The sequence below is a fragment of the Lepidochelys kempii genome, chromosome 7, assembly GCF_965140285.1.
Source record: "Lepidochelys kempii isolate rLepKem1 chromosome 7, rLepKem1.hap1, whole genome shotgun sequence".
Lineage (NCBI taxonomy): Eukaryota > Metazoa > Chordata > Testudines > Cheloniidae > Lepidochelys > Lepidochelys kempii.
In genome coordinates this window covers 52,886,640-52,901,079 of record NC_136386.1, presented here as the reverse complement: position 1 = coordinate 52,901,079, position 14,440 = coordinate 52,886,640, and the positions used below count along the sequence as shown (strand labels likewise).

Here is a 14,440-nt window from a genome sequence, read left to right as displayed (position 1 = left end):
AAATGTTCTGGCGTTCCTATACTGGTATAATTATAAAAGTGACATAAGTAAAACCGAAAAAAGGCCACTGTTGTTCTGGATCAGTGTCCACAGGTGGGAGTTATACCAGTAGTAATGATGGTATATATCCTCATATAGACGAGCTCTTAGCAGAAATTAAACTGAGCTACAGAATGCAGATCCAGGTTTGGACCTCAGTTTCGACACTGCTCATCCTCAATGTTTGTGGGTGTTTTTCAGTTTGCAGTCCCAGTTGAGCTCATTCTAGAGAGCAGCTCTTAATTGTGAAATTCAAAGCCAAGTTTTGTTCCAGATGTCAGACCCTCTCACATGTGGGGCTGTTTGGCCTGGGGTTCTGGTTCACTCCTATCTCTAGTACTAACTCAATACATTAAAATGGGCCAAATTCTACATAAATTTACAGTCCCCTCTGTGTGTGTGTTCCCTCTGTGTGCCGCCCCAGCCCCACGTAGTACTGTTTATTCATGTTATAGGTTACCCTTACTGCACATCCGTACCTTATTGCACTAAGTGGGATTTGCAGGGAGGGGCTAAGGGGGTTCTCTAGCTGGTGGTTTTCTGTCATGTTAGATTGCGATTCCTACAGAGGACAGCTCGCTTACTTACCAGATCAGTAGTCGGTGGTCACCAGTGTGTTGCTATATGCAGCACCAAAGTAAAGGGGCCAAACTACAACACCAGATTGAAAAATTATTGTTATGCTTGAACATAAGGTGGTATTATATGTACACATACACCGAATCATAGAAGGTTAGGCTTTGAAGAGACCTCAGGAGGTCATCTAGTCCGACCTCCTGCTCAAAGCAGGAGCAACCCCAACTAAATCATTCCAGCCAGGACTTTGCCTTAAAAACCTCTAAGGATGGAGATTCCACCCCCTCCCTAGGTAACCCATTCCAGTGCTTCATCACCCTCCTAGTGAAATAGTTTTTCCTAATAATCAACCTAGACCTCCCACACTTCAATTTGAGACTATTGCTCCTTGTTCTGTCATCTGCTACCACTGAGAACAGCCGAGATCCATCCTCCTTGGAACCCCCGTTCAGATAGTTGAAGGCTGCTATCAAATCCCCCCTCATCTTCTCATCTGCAGACTAAATAAGCGCACTTCCCTCAGCCTCTTCTCATAAGTCATGTGCCCCATCACCCAATCATTTTCGTTGCCCTCTGCTGCACTCTCTCCAATTTGTCCACATCCTTTTTGTAGTGGGGGGCCCAAAACTGTACGCAGTACTCCAGATGTGGCCTCACTAATGCCGAATAGAGGGGAATAATCACTTCCCTCAATCTCCTGGCAATGCTCCTACTGATACAGCCCAATATCCCGTTAGCCTTCTTGGCAACAAGGGCAGACTGTTGACTCGTATCCAGCTTCTCATCCACTCTAATCCCCAGGTCCTTTTCTACAGAACTGCCGCTTAGCCAGTTGGTCCCCAGCCTGTAGGAGTGCATGGGGTTCTTCCATCTCAAGTGCAGGTCACTTGTCCATGTTGAACCTCATCAGATTTCTTTTGGCCCAATCCTCCAATTTATCTAGGTCGCTCTGGACCCTATCCCTACTCTCCAGCATATCTACCTCTCCCCATAGCTCTCCTACCAATCCATCCCATCATCCAGGTCATTAATGAAGATCTGGAACAAAACCGGCCCCAGGACTGACCCCGGGGCACTCTGCTTGATACCAGCTGCCAACTAGACATCGAGTTTGTTGAAAACTACCCGTTGAGCCCAATGATCTAGCCAGCTTTCTATCCACCTTATAGTCCATTCATCCAATCCATACTTCTTTAACTTGCTGGCAAGAATACTGTGGGAGACCGTATCAAAAGCTTTCATAAAGTCAAGGTATATCACATCCACTGCTTTCCCCATATCCACAGCGCCAGTTATCTCATCATAGAAGGCAATCAGGTTGGTCAGGCATGACTTGCCCTTGGTGAATCCATGTTGACTGTTCCTGATCACCTTCCTCTCCTCCAAGTGCTTCAAAATGCATTCCTTTAGGACCTGCTCCATGATTTTGCCGGGTGAGGCTGACCAGTCTGTAATTCCCCCAATTCTCCTTCCCTTTTTTAAAGATGGGCACTGCACTATATTTGCCTTTTTCCAATTGTCCGGGACCTCCCCTGCTCGCCACGAGTTTTCAAAGATAATGGCTAATTGCTCTGCAATCACATCAGCCAACTCCCTCAGCACCCTCGGATGCATTGTATCTGGCCCCATGGACTTGTGCATGTCCAGCTTTTCTAAATAGTCCTTAACCTGTTCTAACCCTATATTATTAACCCTAAATATATCCGTTTTACCCTGTATAAAGCTTATACAAGGTAAACTCATAAATTGTTTGCCTCCTATAACACTGATAGAGAGATATGCACAGCTGTTTGCACCCCCAAGTATTAATACATACTCTGGGTTAATTATTAAGTAAAAAGTGATTTTATTAAATACAGAAAGTAGGATTTAAGTAGTTCCAAGTAGTAACAGACAGAACAAAGTGAATTACCAAGCAAAATAAAATAAAACACGCAAGTCTATGTCTAATCAAACTGAATACAGATAAAAACCTCACCAGTTCCAGTAAGCTCTCTTTTACAGACTAGCTTCCTTCTAGTCTGGGTCCAGTAAGCACTCACACCCCCGGAGTTACTGTCCTTTGTTCCAGTTTCTTTCAGGTATCCTTGGGGTTGGAGAGGCTATCTCCTTAGCCAACTGAAGACAAAATGGAGGGGTCTCCCACGGGCTTAAATAGACTTTCTCTTGTGGGTGCAGACCCCCTCCTCTCACCTATGCAAAGTCCAGCTCCAAGATGGAGTTCTGGAGTCACCTGGGCAAGTCACATGTCCATGCATGTCTCACAATTTTTACAGGCAGAAGCCATTGTCCACATGGCACCTTGAATGTCTCCAGGAAGACTTCTTATGTGGATTGGAGCATTCCAAGATGCATTGTTCCTTCAGTGCTTCTTGATTGGGCACTTAACTTTGCGAATTCCTTTCTCCAGAAACTGACCAAATGCTCTACTAAGGTTATTCAGAAATCAAGCCAGTACACAGCCAGTATTCATAACTTCGAATACAAAAATGATACATGCATACAAATAGGATTAATAGATTCAGTAGATTATAACCTTTACACAGATGTATCACATGGCATATGTAGCATAGAACATATTTTAGTTATGTCAAATATTCATAAGCATATTTCCATAAAGCCTTATGGGGGGCACCATCACACATGGCCCTTAGTTGGTTCCTCCAGCACTTGCACCAAGAAGTTGTCCCCAACACTTTCCAAAAACTTCCTGGATTGTCTGTGCACTGCTGAATTGCTCTCCCAGCAGATGTCAGGGCGATTGAAGTTCCCCATGAGAACCAGGGCCTGTGATCTGGAAACTTCTATTAGTTGTCTAAAGAAAGCCTTGTCTACCTCATCCTCCTGGTCTGGTGGTCTATAGCAGACTCCCACCACAACATCACCCTTGTTGCTCTTGCCTCTAAACTTAACCCAAAGACTCTCAACAGGCTTTTCTCCAGTTTCATACTGAAGCTCTGAGCAATCATTCTGCTCTCTTACATCCAGTGCAACTCCTCCACCTTTTCTCCCCGGCCTGTCCTTCCTGAACAGTCTATACCCATCCATGACAGTGCTCCAGTCAAGTGAGTTACCCTACCATGTCTCTCTTATTCCAATCACATCATAGTTCCTTGACTGTGCCAGGACTTCCAATTCTTCCTGCTTGTTTCCCAGGCTTCTTGCTTTCATGTACAGGCACGTAAGATAACTAGCCGATTGCCCTTTCTCAGTATGAATCAGGTGGCCTCCCCTGTTGCGCCATCCTCCTTGTATTTCCCCACTTACCTTACATACATATATATCCATATACACTACAAATATATATATATTTGTATATATATATATATTTGTATATATAATAAATATATATATATTTGTAGTGTGTATGGATATATATCTCATATCCATATTATTCATATGTATTAATTATCTGGGAGTGCCCCCAAGGTTCAATCATAAAACTACATTCCTCAATCAAAGTCCCGGATCTAATATTCCCAGGCCCACTATAAGGGACTAATAACAATTGGAAAATAAAATCTGTCCATCAGTCGCATGAGGGAATGTGCAGACTAAGGGACACATGGGGCATGAATGTGTGGATGGGAAAGTAAAGGGGCCCCATAACAGTGTTTAGCTCACTGAACCACCTTCAGTCCATGCATTATACTTTTCCAGGACGATGGGTAAACATCCTCCCCATAAAAAGACAAAAAGCGGGGGAATGTAGTGGCAAGAGAGCCTGAGACATAAGCCCTTGTATCAGAGGCCTAGTATAAGGCAGGACCTGCCAACAGAATCTGGCAAGAACAGGGCTGATATTGCAGAAATACACATTCCTAAGAAGTGCTAAGCACAGAGTACTCATGCAAACACATCCCGATATCAAGTGATACCAGAACATCCCAAGGATGGTACAAAAACATTCCCCAAGAATAATAGGAACACACTGACCCCTCCTAAAAGATAAGGTTAGGATGACAGTACGTAATAGAGATGTTTTGATCGAACCATCATGTACAGATAATGTGATAACTAGCCACATCGGTGGCAGTAACTAACTATGTCAGAGAGGCAGTACTAACTGTTTGTACTGGGATATAAAGGTGTATCTCAGAGGGAGTCTCTTTGTCTGGCCTAGGGAGGAACGGAAAGTCCCGCCATTCACTGAGCTGGTCCATTGTTATGGGCATACATGTTTTAGTGGTCCGGTAGAGTCTGCAGGATACTAGTACCATGCTTCTTGACAGTAAACCTGGCTGGGTGCCTTCGTCCCTTAACGGTTCGCTCAAGGTCTACCATGCCAGCTGTCTGCACAGGACTGAGGCAGCACACAGAGGGAACACACACACAGCCAAACATCTAACAACATCTAAGCACATCTAGTAACAGGTGAAAGGGTTTTACATAAATGTATCTATCTATCTATCTAGGCCAGCCAGAGCCTCCTTTGCATTTCAACTTGTGATACTGATTCTAATTTACACTGAGGCCCCTTTACACCACTCTGAGAGTGCAGAGGGACTGTAGTGTAAATGAATCATAGCCTATATAGTCATTTCCACCAGTGCGATGTGGGTGTCAAACACTAGCAAATCTGTATGGAGATGATTTTCACCCACTTTGCATTGATGGAAATGGCGACACAACATACAGTGTGGTGGAATGAGCGCATGATTTGTATCTGGCATGTGGCCCCATGGATCCCATTCAGCTATGTTTCATTTGTTACCTAAAGCTCTGTCCACACTAAGATTTTTTTTCCCTACAGTTTCCCACTTTTGCTGCCACCAGTTGAGCTCTACCAGTGGAAGCAGCAGCAGGAGCACAAGTGTAGACAGGTTTCTGTCTGGCCCCCTGTGTTTCTAAGCTCAAAGAAGGGCTGCATGAAACTGTGGTTAAAATGCCTGCCCATGCCATGGTAGCACGGGAACATTTTGGAAAAAAAATTCTACCATAGAGCTAGTCCTAGGGTCTGATCCAAAGCCCACCACAGTCCTTCTGTGGACTTCAAAGAGCTTTAGATGAGACCTTGCAGCCCCCCCCCCCCCCCCGCATCCCCAATGTATTGGTATTTTGGTTTTACAAAATCTTTTTTCTTTTAAAATATGTTGACCATTTGAATACAAAACCACGGTGGCAGGGTCATTTGTTGGACAGCAATGTGATTATATAAACATTCCCCTTCTCCCCCCGCCCCTCCAGAAAGTAGAGATGACAAGATCCGGTGCCCACAATTCAAGAAGGATGTTGATGAATTGGAGAGGTTTCAGAGAAGAGCCACGAGAATGATTAAAGGATTAGAAAATATGCCTTGTAGTGATAGACTCAAAGAGCTCAATTTTTTTAGTTTAACACAGAGGAGGTTAAGGAATGGCTAGATTACAGTCTATAAGTATCTACATGGGGAACAAGTATTTAATAATGGGATTTTCCATCTAGCAGAGAGAGGTCTAACACAATCCAATGGCTGGAAATTAAAGCTAGATAAATTCAGACTGGAAATAAAATGTACATTTTTAACAGTGAGGGTCATTAACTACTGGAACAATTTCCCAAGGGTCATGGTGGATTTTCCATCACTGACCATTTTTAACTTGAGATTGGATATTTTTCTAAGAGCTCTGTTCTAGGTATTATGTGGGGCAGCTCTCTGGCCTGTGTTACTCAGGGGGTCCAGACGAGATGGTCACAAGGGTCCCTTCTGGCCTTAAAATCTCTACCTCTTAGGTCGCCTCGTTCTCTTCCCTCCCGCACTGCCTGCCAGCTGGGGATGGGTCCTTATGCTATATTGCCCAGGCTTGTGCCTGTCTAGTTTTACTATCGCAGCAAATTGGGGTTTCCATTCCTACCATTGGGAGATTATCCCACAATCCAGTGGTTCTCCCTGCAGTTCAGTCCACATTTTCCTTTTCTCCTTCTCATCACATTATTCCCAGCTGTACCGCCATGGGCCATGCTGGGCAAATCCTGAGTTAGGGCCAGCTCATCACCTCCACTTTTGGCCCAAGTCCTATTGAGATCAAGGAACAGATGCCCACTAATTTCACCAGGCCTTTGCTATGGAGGGGATGAATGATCAGATTCTGAAAGTGCATGGTGGGAGGCGAGCCAGATGTTTATATATGTGCCAGTGCAGAAGGGATCCAGGTGTAAGTGTATAAACATAATATATATAATTACAGTGTATATGTATATGCACCAGTGCAACTCCCTGTGAGTCCATTTACATGGGTCTTACTATTTTATGGTCTTAAGGGGCATTTCCAGCAAGGAATGTATTAGGATGGGACAGACCTGAGTTTTCCTGAATCAAACCATGTTCCATAGCCATGAAAATCAGCTTTTCTCTCCTCAGTTAACTCTGATTTCTTTGCCTTTGATGTACTATATTGAATTCCTTTACAGAATATTAATTTTGACTTTCTAATCATCCTATTAGCCTTTGAGGACTGATGCAGGAATGACTTCCAAAAGTCCTGTAACAATTTCAGACTACCCAATAAATGCCATGAGCTCTAATTCCATTGTGGTAAGACCATCCCAATCGCTTTCTATTTTCTCTCTACTGAAACATACAAAGTCAAAACAAATAGTTTCTGAGCAAAATGATCCAGGAGTAATTATTAATCCCCAGAGAGACAGATTGACTGGAGTAGATTTCTGGCTGCATTGTGATGGGGTGGGCATACTGGTCAGGGACCTTAAGATGAAGGAACTGGGAGAGGATACTTTAGTCTTTGATGTAGCAATGGGGGAACCTCCAGAAGATTGGAGCTCATGTTCACAGAAACTTCAAGGGAGCTACCCCATGGCTGAGGTTAGCCCCGCTATGCTCCTCTGAACTAGCTGAGTCTCTTGAGTGTCCAAACTCAAACTGGAAATCTCCTGCCATCCATTAAGTTCTGTATTTCCTCCCTCCACTCTGTATGGAAATGCCGTGAAGAGCCTTTCTCCTGAGCTGCAAGCACACCAAGGCCTTTAGAGAACTCAGCAGTGCAGAGAGTGCACAGAAATGAACAAAAAATACGGGGAAAGAGTGAAATGGACCCTCTGGAAAAAGATTTGGGTCTAGCATTTTACTGAAAGCTCAGTAAAGTGGCAACATTCCTTATCCTAGGCAACCCATCTGTATTGCAGACTAGAATAGTAGCCCTACAGAGGACGAGTCCTGCACTTCTTGCACAGGCAGTATGCCCACTGCTTTCCTTAGGAGTTCTGAGTGTGTAAAAAATGCAAGATTGCAGTGTAAATGCAAATATTTGTAGTGGGATTTCTTTCATGTTCCATCCAGTTGCGTGTACCTTGAGAGTCTCCAGACAAGCTGCATTTTCTTGAAAGTAATCTAGGGCATGGGAATGGCTCTCCAGTGGGGAGGTGGTGGGGGGAGGTGGAGAAGGAGCAATGCGGAAGAAAAGATGCACCTAGGTGGCAGTGTTCAGAATGGCTCTAAAGCTTGGGTGTGTGTGGATGTCGGGGTTGGGTCCAGGCCCATCTCTGTTCAGAAGCACTGGTCCCTCTGAAAGGCTGCTGCATTCTTGGAATTCATGTGACAGCTCAGACCCTCACCTAGTGTCAATCAGTGTAGCTCCCATGCAGTGACAATGGCCAGTGGTGCTGGAACATTTTTTAGTGTGGGGCTGCTGAAAGCCAGTGGTCCCCACGCCAAACTTTTTACCTCACCTCTTCCCTTACTCCTGTCTGTACCCTCCCCCACACCCCAGAGTTGGGGGCCAGGGCTCGGAGGGGGGAGAGGGGACGCAGACAAGGGTAAGGGGGCCAAGGCTGGGACCTCACGTGCGAGGCCGGGAGCAGAGCCTCCAGCGTGGGGCCGGCGGCAGCGGGGACCTCGCATGCTTCCAAGTGGCAGGCCATGAACAGAGCCCTGGGCACGGGGCCGGCAGCAGCCAGGAGCTGAGTCCCCAGGCGCGGGGCCAAGAACAGAGCTCCAGGCGCAGGTCCTGCAGCCGGGAGTCAGGACCCAGGTGTGGGGCCAGCAGCACAGGACCCTGGGCGCAGGGTGGCAGGCAGGACCCCAACACAAAAACTGGGGGTGCTTCAGCACCCCCCGCGCCCCCAGTTCCTGCACCTATGACAGTGGTGCACTTGGAGTGACTTCAGCTGCACTGCATCAGTTTACACCAGCTGAGGATCTGGCCCACTCTTCTTTAGGAGGCAGCTGAGCTGTCATTTTCCCTGATCCTAAATGTCTCCAAGGGCCTTTCCAGAGATAATGGCAATGTCCTTTTTCATTAGGGTCTTTGGCCTAAAGGTCTGACACTTGTGCTTCTGTTCATGTCTTTTTCCCCAACAGGAATTCAATGCAATGCTGTTTGCCATCTGTGTCTCTAGCTGCATCTCATCTTTTCATCTCCTCCTCTAGTTGCCTATGCTAACCCTTGAATTTTTTTGCCATTCTGTTACCCTTTGCAGTACACATGCTGCTGCAATGCAATTGCATTGCTGTACTCTCCAATGTCCCCTGTTTAGAAAATCCTATTGTCTGAATCAAGTGGCGGTGGGTGGTTTTGTGCTTTGTTTGGTTTTCTGTGCCTCATTTTTTAATTTTTATTCTGACCGATGTAACTTCTGCTAAAATGTCTTCCTTATAATTTGCTTGGTGATCACACAGCCTTCTCACCATTCACTGAGAGCAGGACCAGATCTCACAGAGTCTGAAAAGAGCTATGTGGTAAGGCCACTGTTTCAATCAGATGCACAGTCATAGACAGACAGTAACGCCTTCATAGAATTTAAAGCTGCCAGCTGCTTTCTTAGTCACAAAAAAATCTAGATATCATTGTATTTGTAATGGAGAAATAGAATTTAGCGTCTAGAAAAACTACCAGAGCCAACATGGAACTGGTATAATGGCATTGTCTGTAGTGGACTAGAGTTAAATGAGTAGTGCATGACTGGAGTGTGTGTTCTCGTATTCCAACTGTAGCGATTGCAATGGTGCCACTGCTGACTAATTGCAACCTCTTATGCTATTGTGTGTTTTTTTTAAACAAATCTTCCAACTAAGTTCCAAATTCTTCTGTATTGCCTGTTTTTCCATGCTTACACCTGGATCCCTTCTGCACTCCACTTCCTGGATATTTACCTGGATCTACAATTCTTTTGTTTGACTGGACTTATGTGCTGCATCTGGAATGTCCCATCTCTTCCTGTCTATTTTTCCCTCCCCCCCATTCCTTGTTGACTGTTCTATGGGTGTTCCGTGGATGTCAATGCTGCCTACCACGCAGGAAGCAGTTTGCAATGAGATCATAAACATTGCAGAAAAGTCTGTTCATTACTGCAGTGCTATTTCTCAGCCTCTTGACTCTCGCCACACGGTGGCCTCTAATGACAATAAACCATCTCTAATCATTTCTCAGCAACCTCAAGCACATCAACAAGGAGCCAGCCCTGACAGGAGTCAAACACCAGGAGACATGTAAGTGGCTCTGGTTGCCCTCTCTCCCGGGGCCTGGTTTGCATCTGTCATGTGCTGTTAAGTGTGGCATTATTTGGTGTTTTCTTTAAAACTCCAGGCCCTGGAGGCATGTGATTATGCAATAGTGTCAGCTTTCATTAAAAAAATAAGGAAGGAAGTTTCTAGCCCTCATCATTGCAGCGAAAAGCCTGAAAACAGGACCCCTGTGTTTATACAGCACCGGGCACAATATGCTGCTCGTACATGACTGGGGTGCCCTGATTTGGGGTTTTGGAATGCTTGGGATGGACAGTACTACATCTTCTCTTTCTGCAGCTTGAATCCTTGTTTCTTACACACAGGTGGAGGGAAAAACTATGTCCCAAGTTTTTGGCCAGGGGGCCTGATTCTTCACTGCCTTGTGAAGTCATTTTCACCTGTGTAGAAGTGGGAGCACGAGCATCCTGAGTGGGTAATGCTTTGCACAGGGGTAAAAAACTACCCAAGGAGCAAAGCAAATCGGGCCCATCATACCAATGCATGGAGACAGAATGACGTGCTTGAGGAAGCTTGTAAAGTAATATGACAGGTTTCAGAGTAACAGCCGTGTTAGTCTGTATTCGCAAAAAGAAAAGGAATACTTGTGGCACCTTAGAGACTAACCAATTTATTTGAGCATGAGCTTTCGTGAGCTACGAAGTGAGCTGTAGCTCACGAAAGCTCATGCTCAAATAAATTGGTTAGTCTCTAAGGTGCCACAAGTACTCCTTTTCTTTTTGTAAAGTAATACAGTCCTTCAAAGCATAATGGAAATTAGCACAGGGTAAATGGTCAGTATATCGTACATACACAGGATCTGAATCAGCTTCCCAGCTGCTGCTCGAGAGATCTCACAATTAAGAATCACACTCCTGCATATACTTCCTACAGGGTGTAGGACTCATGACAGGAAGCCTCATGCCCAGCAGTGAGTGACTGCAGGATCAGCCCCTAAGATAGATGTTGCCCAGATAAAGAGGGACAAGGGCAAGAGAGGTGTGACACAAGGCAGATGGTGGGTGGGACATGGTTAATTAGAGTGGACAATTTGGTGCTAAATGCATAGAAAGTATCATGTCCTGGTGGGACTGCTAGTGCAGGGAATTAGACTCCATAACCTGCTACTTTCTCCTGAAGGTCTCTGGTTCAAATGCAGCCTAGATTGGTGCCTACCATCTGACTCATCGGAAATGAGTTGGGTCCACAGTAGCTCCTAGGTGGCTAGTTGTTCACAGCACAATATAGCCGCTCTTACACTGGCATCAATAGGCCCTCTTTGGCAGTGTCCACAGAGAAACCAAGGACTGAATGGGCTTAGCGACTAATGCTGAAATTCCCAAAGCTGCCTAGGGCAGTGGTTCTCAACCTCTCCAGACGACTGTACCCCTTTCAGGAATCTGATTTTGTCTTGCATACCCCAAGTTTCACCTCATTTAAAACTACATGCTTCCAAAATCAGATATAAAAACACGAAAGTGTCACAGCACACTAGTACCGAAACATTGCTGACTTTCTCATTTTTACCATACAATTATAAAATAAATCCATTGGAATATAAATATTGTACTTACAGTTCAGTGTGATACTTGAGCTTGTTTTTCCACTTGTGAGCCTTGTCTGAAGCTCGAGCCCCAGGTGGTGGGGCTGAAGCATGTAACTTAGCTTTGCGGGGACCCCTGTGGCGTGGGGCCCCAAGCAGTTGCCCTACTTACCATCCCCTAATGCCACCCCAGCATTTGCGATCCCATGACCACCGTGGCGGCTAGGATTGTCCTGGAATCTCCAGGAATTAAAGATTCGTCTTTAATTAAAGATTATATCATGAGATGAAATCTCCAGGAATTCATCCAGCCAAAGTTGGCAACCCTATGGGGGCTGCCACCCCAAGGTTGAGAAACACTGTTCTAGATGAGTTGAGTACCCCCTGGAAGACCTCTGCGTACCCTAGGGGTACACATACTCCTGGTTGAGAACCACTGGCCTAGGGCATTTAAACACATAACTTCCATTAATATCAATGGGGATTGTGTATCTAAATCCCCTAGATGGCTTTGAAACTCTCAGCCAAAACTACTCTCTAACTCCTTGATAAACATTTGTGATTGAAGTCCATTGATGGGGCAGCATCAAAGGAGCTTGTGCTTCCCACCAGCCTAGTCTCTGGAGAACTTGAGGACTAGAGTCTCCAGGGCTGGACATTTGGCACCTATCACCAGCACCGATTTCACTCCCAAGGAGAGGCAGGGCTGAGCCACAAGGCTGGGAACTGGAGCCAAACTTCACTCAAAGCTCCGGGGGTTGCTCAGAGCTATGGGCTTGGATCAGCTTCATCTCCAAACCCACAGGCTCCATCTTGGTTGCAGTGGAGGCGCATGTGTGTATCTCAGCAGAATTTGGTCCCTGATTTCTCCTGTCTATACTCTTCTTCAAACAGTTGCTGTGTACAAAGCGAACCTTTCTCAAAGGCATTTCAGTGAGGCACCAGGACACTCGGTGTGCAATGGAATATGACTAGAGGCCTGGGCAAGCAAATGAACTCCCGTTCTGCCCAGGGCAGAAGTGGATATACCCAGAATTTGGAGGAGGTGGGGAATGGTGGAGTCTTGGTTCTACCAGCAGTACTCCCTGGGAGTAAGGACGGAACAAAGAGGAAGTTGTGGCTTCCTAATCCCAGTTCCTTCTTTAGGATGCTCCTTGCAGTGCAGCTGTACCATTGTTCCTTCATGGGGACTGTGTTCGCGTGACAATGCCTAGCCCTGCTTTAGCAGCACAGGTTGTTTACAATTGTTTTTGGACTCCACAATAGGACTTACAATAAACATGTGGTAGCTTTTCAAAATGCAGTGTGTATTGGACATGACTGGATGTCCGCAGAATTCACTGAATAATTTGTAACATCTCTCTCCCTCTCTTGGCTTTTAGACTTAGCTATCAAGCCCTGTACAGCTATATTCCCCAGAACGACGATGAGCTGGAGCTAAGGGATGGAGATATTGTAGATGTCATGGAGAAATGCGACGACGGCTGGTTTGTGGGTGAGTGCATCCTATGTTTATTTTATTATTATTATTATTATTATTATTATTATAGGCAGTAAAAAATGCGAAATAGTGGAAAATGTCAAAATTTGGAAATTGCTTCAAAATGGAGCAATGTTTTGGGGTTTTTTCCCAAAATTTGTCATGAAATATTTTTGAAACATTTTTAATTTCCTCTCTTTCCATATTTTTTCCACTGAGAACAATACAGGAATGATATCCAGGCAGATGGATTTTTCCCACCAACTTTTTCATTTTTTTCATTTTTCCTCTTGCTACTCTGTAACTTTTCAAAACTTCCCCAGTTTTGGAAAGGTGGCATACTTACAGAATTTCAGTTTTTCTTTGGCCACTCCAGAATTTTTCCAAAGTTGAGGAATCTTTGACATGTTACAGAGAGTGGAGAAAGGAAAATTGGTGGCGGGGGGAAGGGGAGAGGAAGAAATATGTGGAGGGGAGACAAACATAAAATAAATAAATAAAATAGCCCTACAGTCCAGAAAATCAAATTTCCAAAATTCAAAATTTCTATTTTTTAAAGACAGCAGAAAATTTTAAACCAAAAAAAAAAAAAAGCTTTTGGCAAAATTAAGTTTCCCAAAAGGGCCATTCTTCATCAAAAAGTCTCGAAGGAAGAAAATCGGCCGTCTCTAATTGTACTGCCGCACTGATTCAGTGCTGCAGGGCTGCACTGCACTTCATACACACTTCCCCTGGCTCAGGGAACTTGCTCTGAACAAGCCAAGTCACAGGGGAAGGGCTGAGCAGGAAAAGGGTGTTAGAGGGGTGATTGCTGAGAGAAGCAGATTTTAACGAATGATTTGAAGGAAAGGGTTTGGTAGACGAGCAGCGGAGTAGCCGGTGATTATGACTCTCATTTAAGCAGAAAAAAGGAATACACCAATGCACTGCCCATTTCCAAAAGGGATGGTAGCTGGCATGCCTGGTAGCAGCCTCAGCAGAGATGCCAAGAGCTGAATGGGTCACAGACCAAGGGTATGTGCATGCATCAAGCTGGGGTGTGCTTGGCAGTTTGAGGACACATACCTGCCAAGCTCTCACTGAGCAAGCGTGCTAGAAATGGAGTGCAGCGCAGCAGCACGAGTGGGGGGAGAAGCTAGCAGCTGAGTGCGTTCCTAGCTTCCCTGGTGGAGAGACACTCAAGACAGCCGTGTACTATATCTAGGAGAGCTAGCCATGGTTATGTCTCCTCCTCCTCACTCAAGTGTTGACATACCCTGAGAGGCTTGAGAGCCCCTCTCTTGTAACAGGGCTTCCCTCCAGAGCAGGGCTGAGGCACACTATGAAACCTGTGTGTGCCCAGGCCAGATTTTCCAAAGAGCTA

The 14,440-nt window shown here is 45.3% G+C and overlaps 1 protein-coding gene across 50 annotated transcripts in view; it reads left to right on the top strand.

Moving 5' to 3' along the window:
- Positions 1–14,440, top strand: part of SORBS1 (sorbin and SH3 domain containing 1) — a 263,750-nt gene that overhangs the window by 246,703 nt on the left and 2,607 nt on the right. For 30 of the 50 annotated variants that reach the window (XM_073352785.2, XM_073352771.2, XM_073352789.2 and 27 more), the window contains 3 exons: positions 9,230–9,289; positions 9,849–10,039; positions 12,980–13,092. In XM_073352785.2, coding sequence (XP_073208886.1) covers positions 9,230–9,289; positions 9,849–10,039; positions 12,980–13,092 — 364 coding nt within the window. The remainder of the gene's footprint in view (positions 1–9,229; positions 9,290–9,848; positions 10,040–12,979; positions 13,093–14,440) is intronic. The other 20 variants (XM_073352787.2, XM_073352798.2, XM_078853766.1 and 17 more) reach the window with 3 other exon arrangements.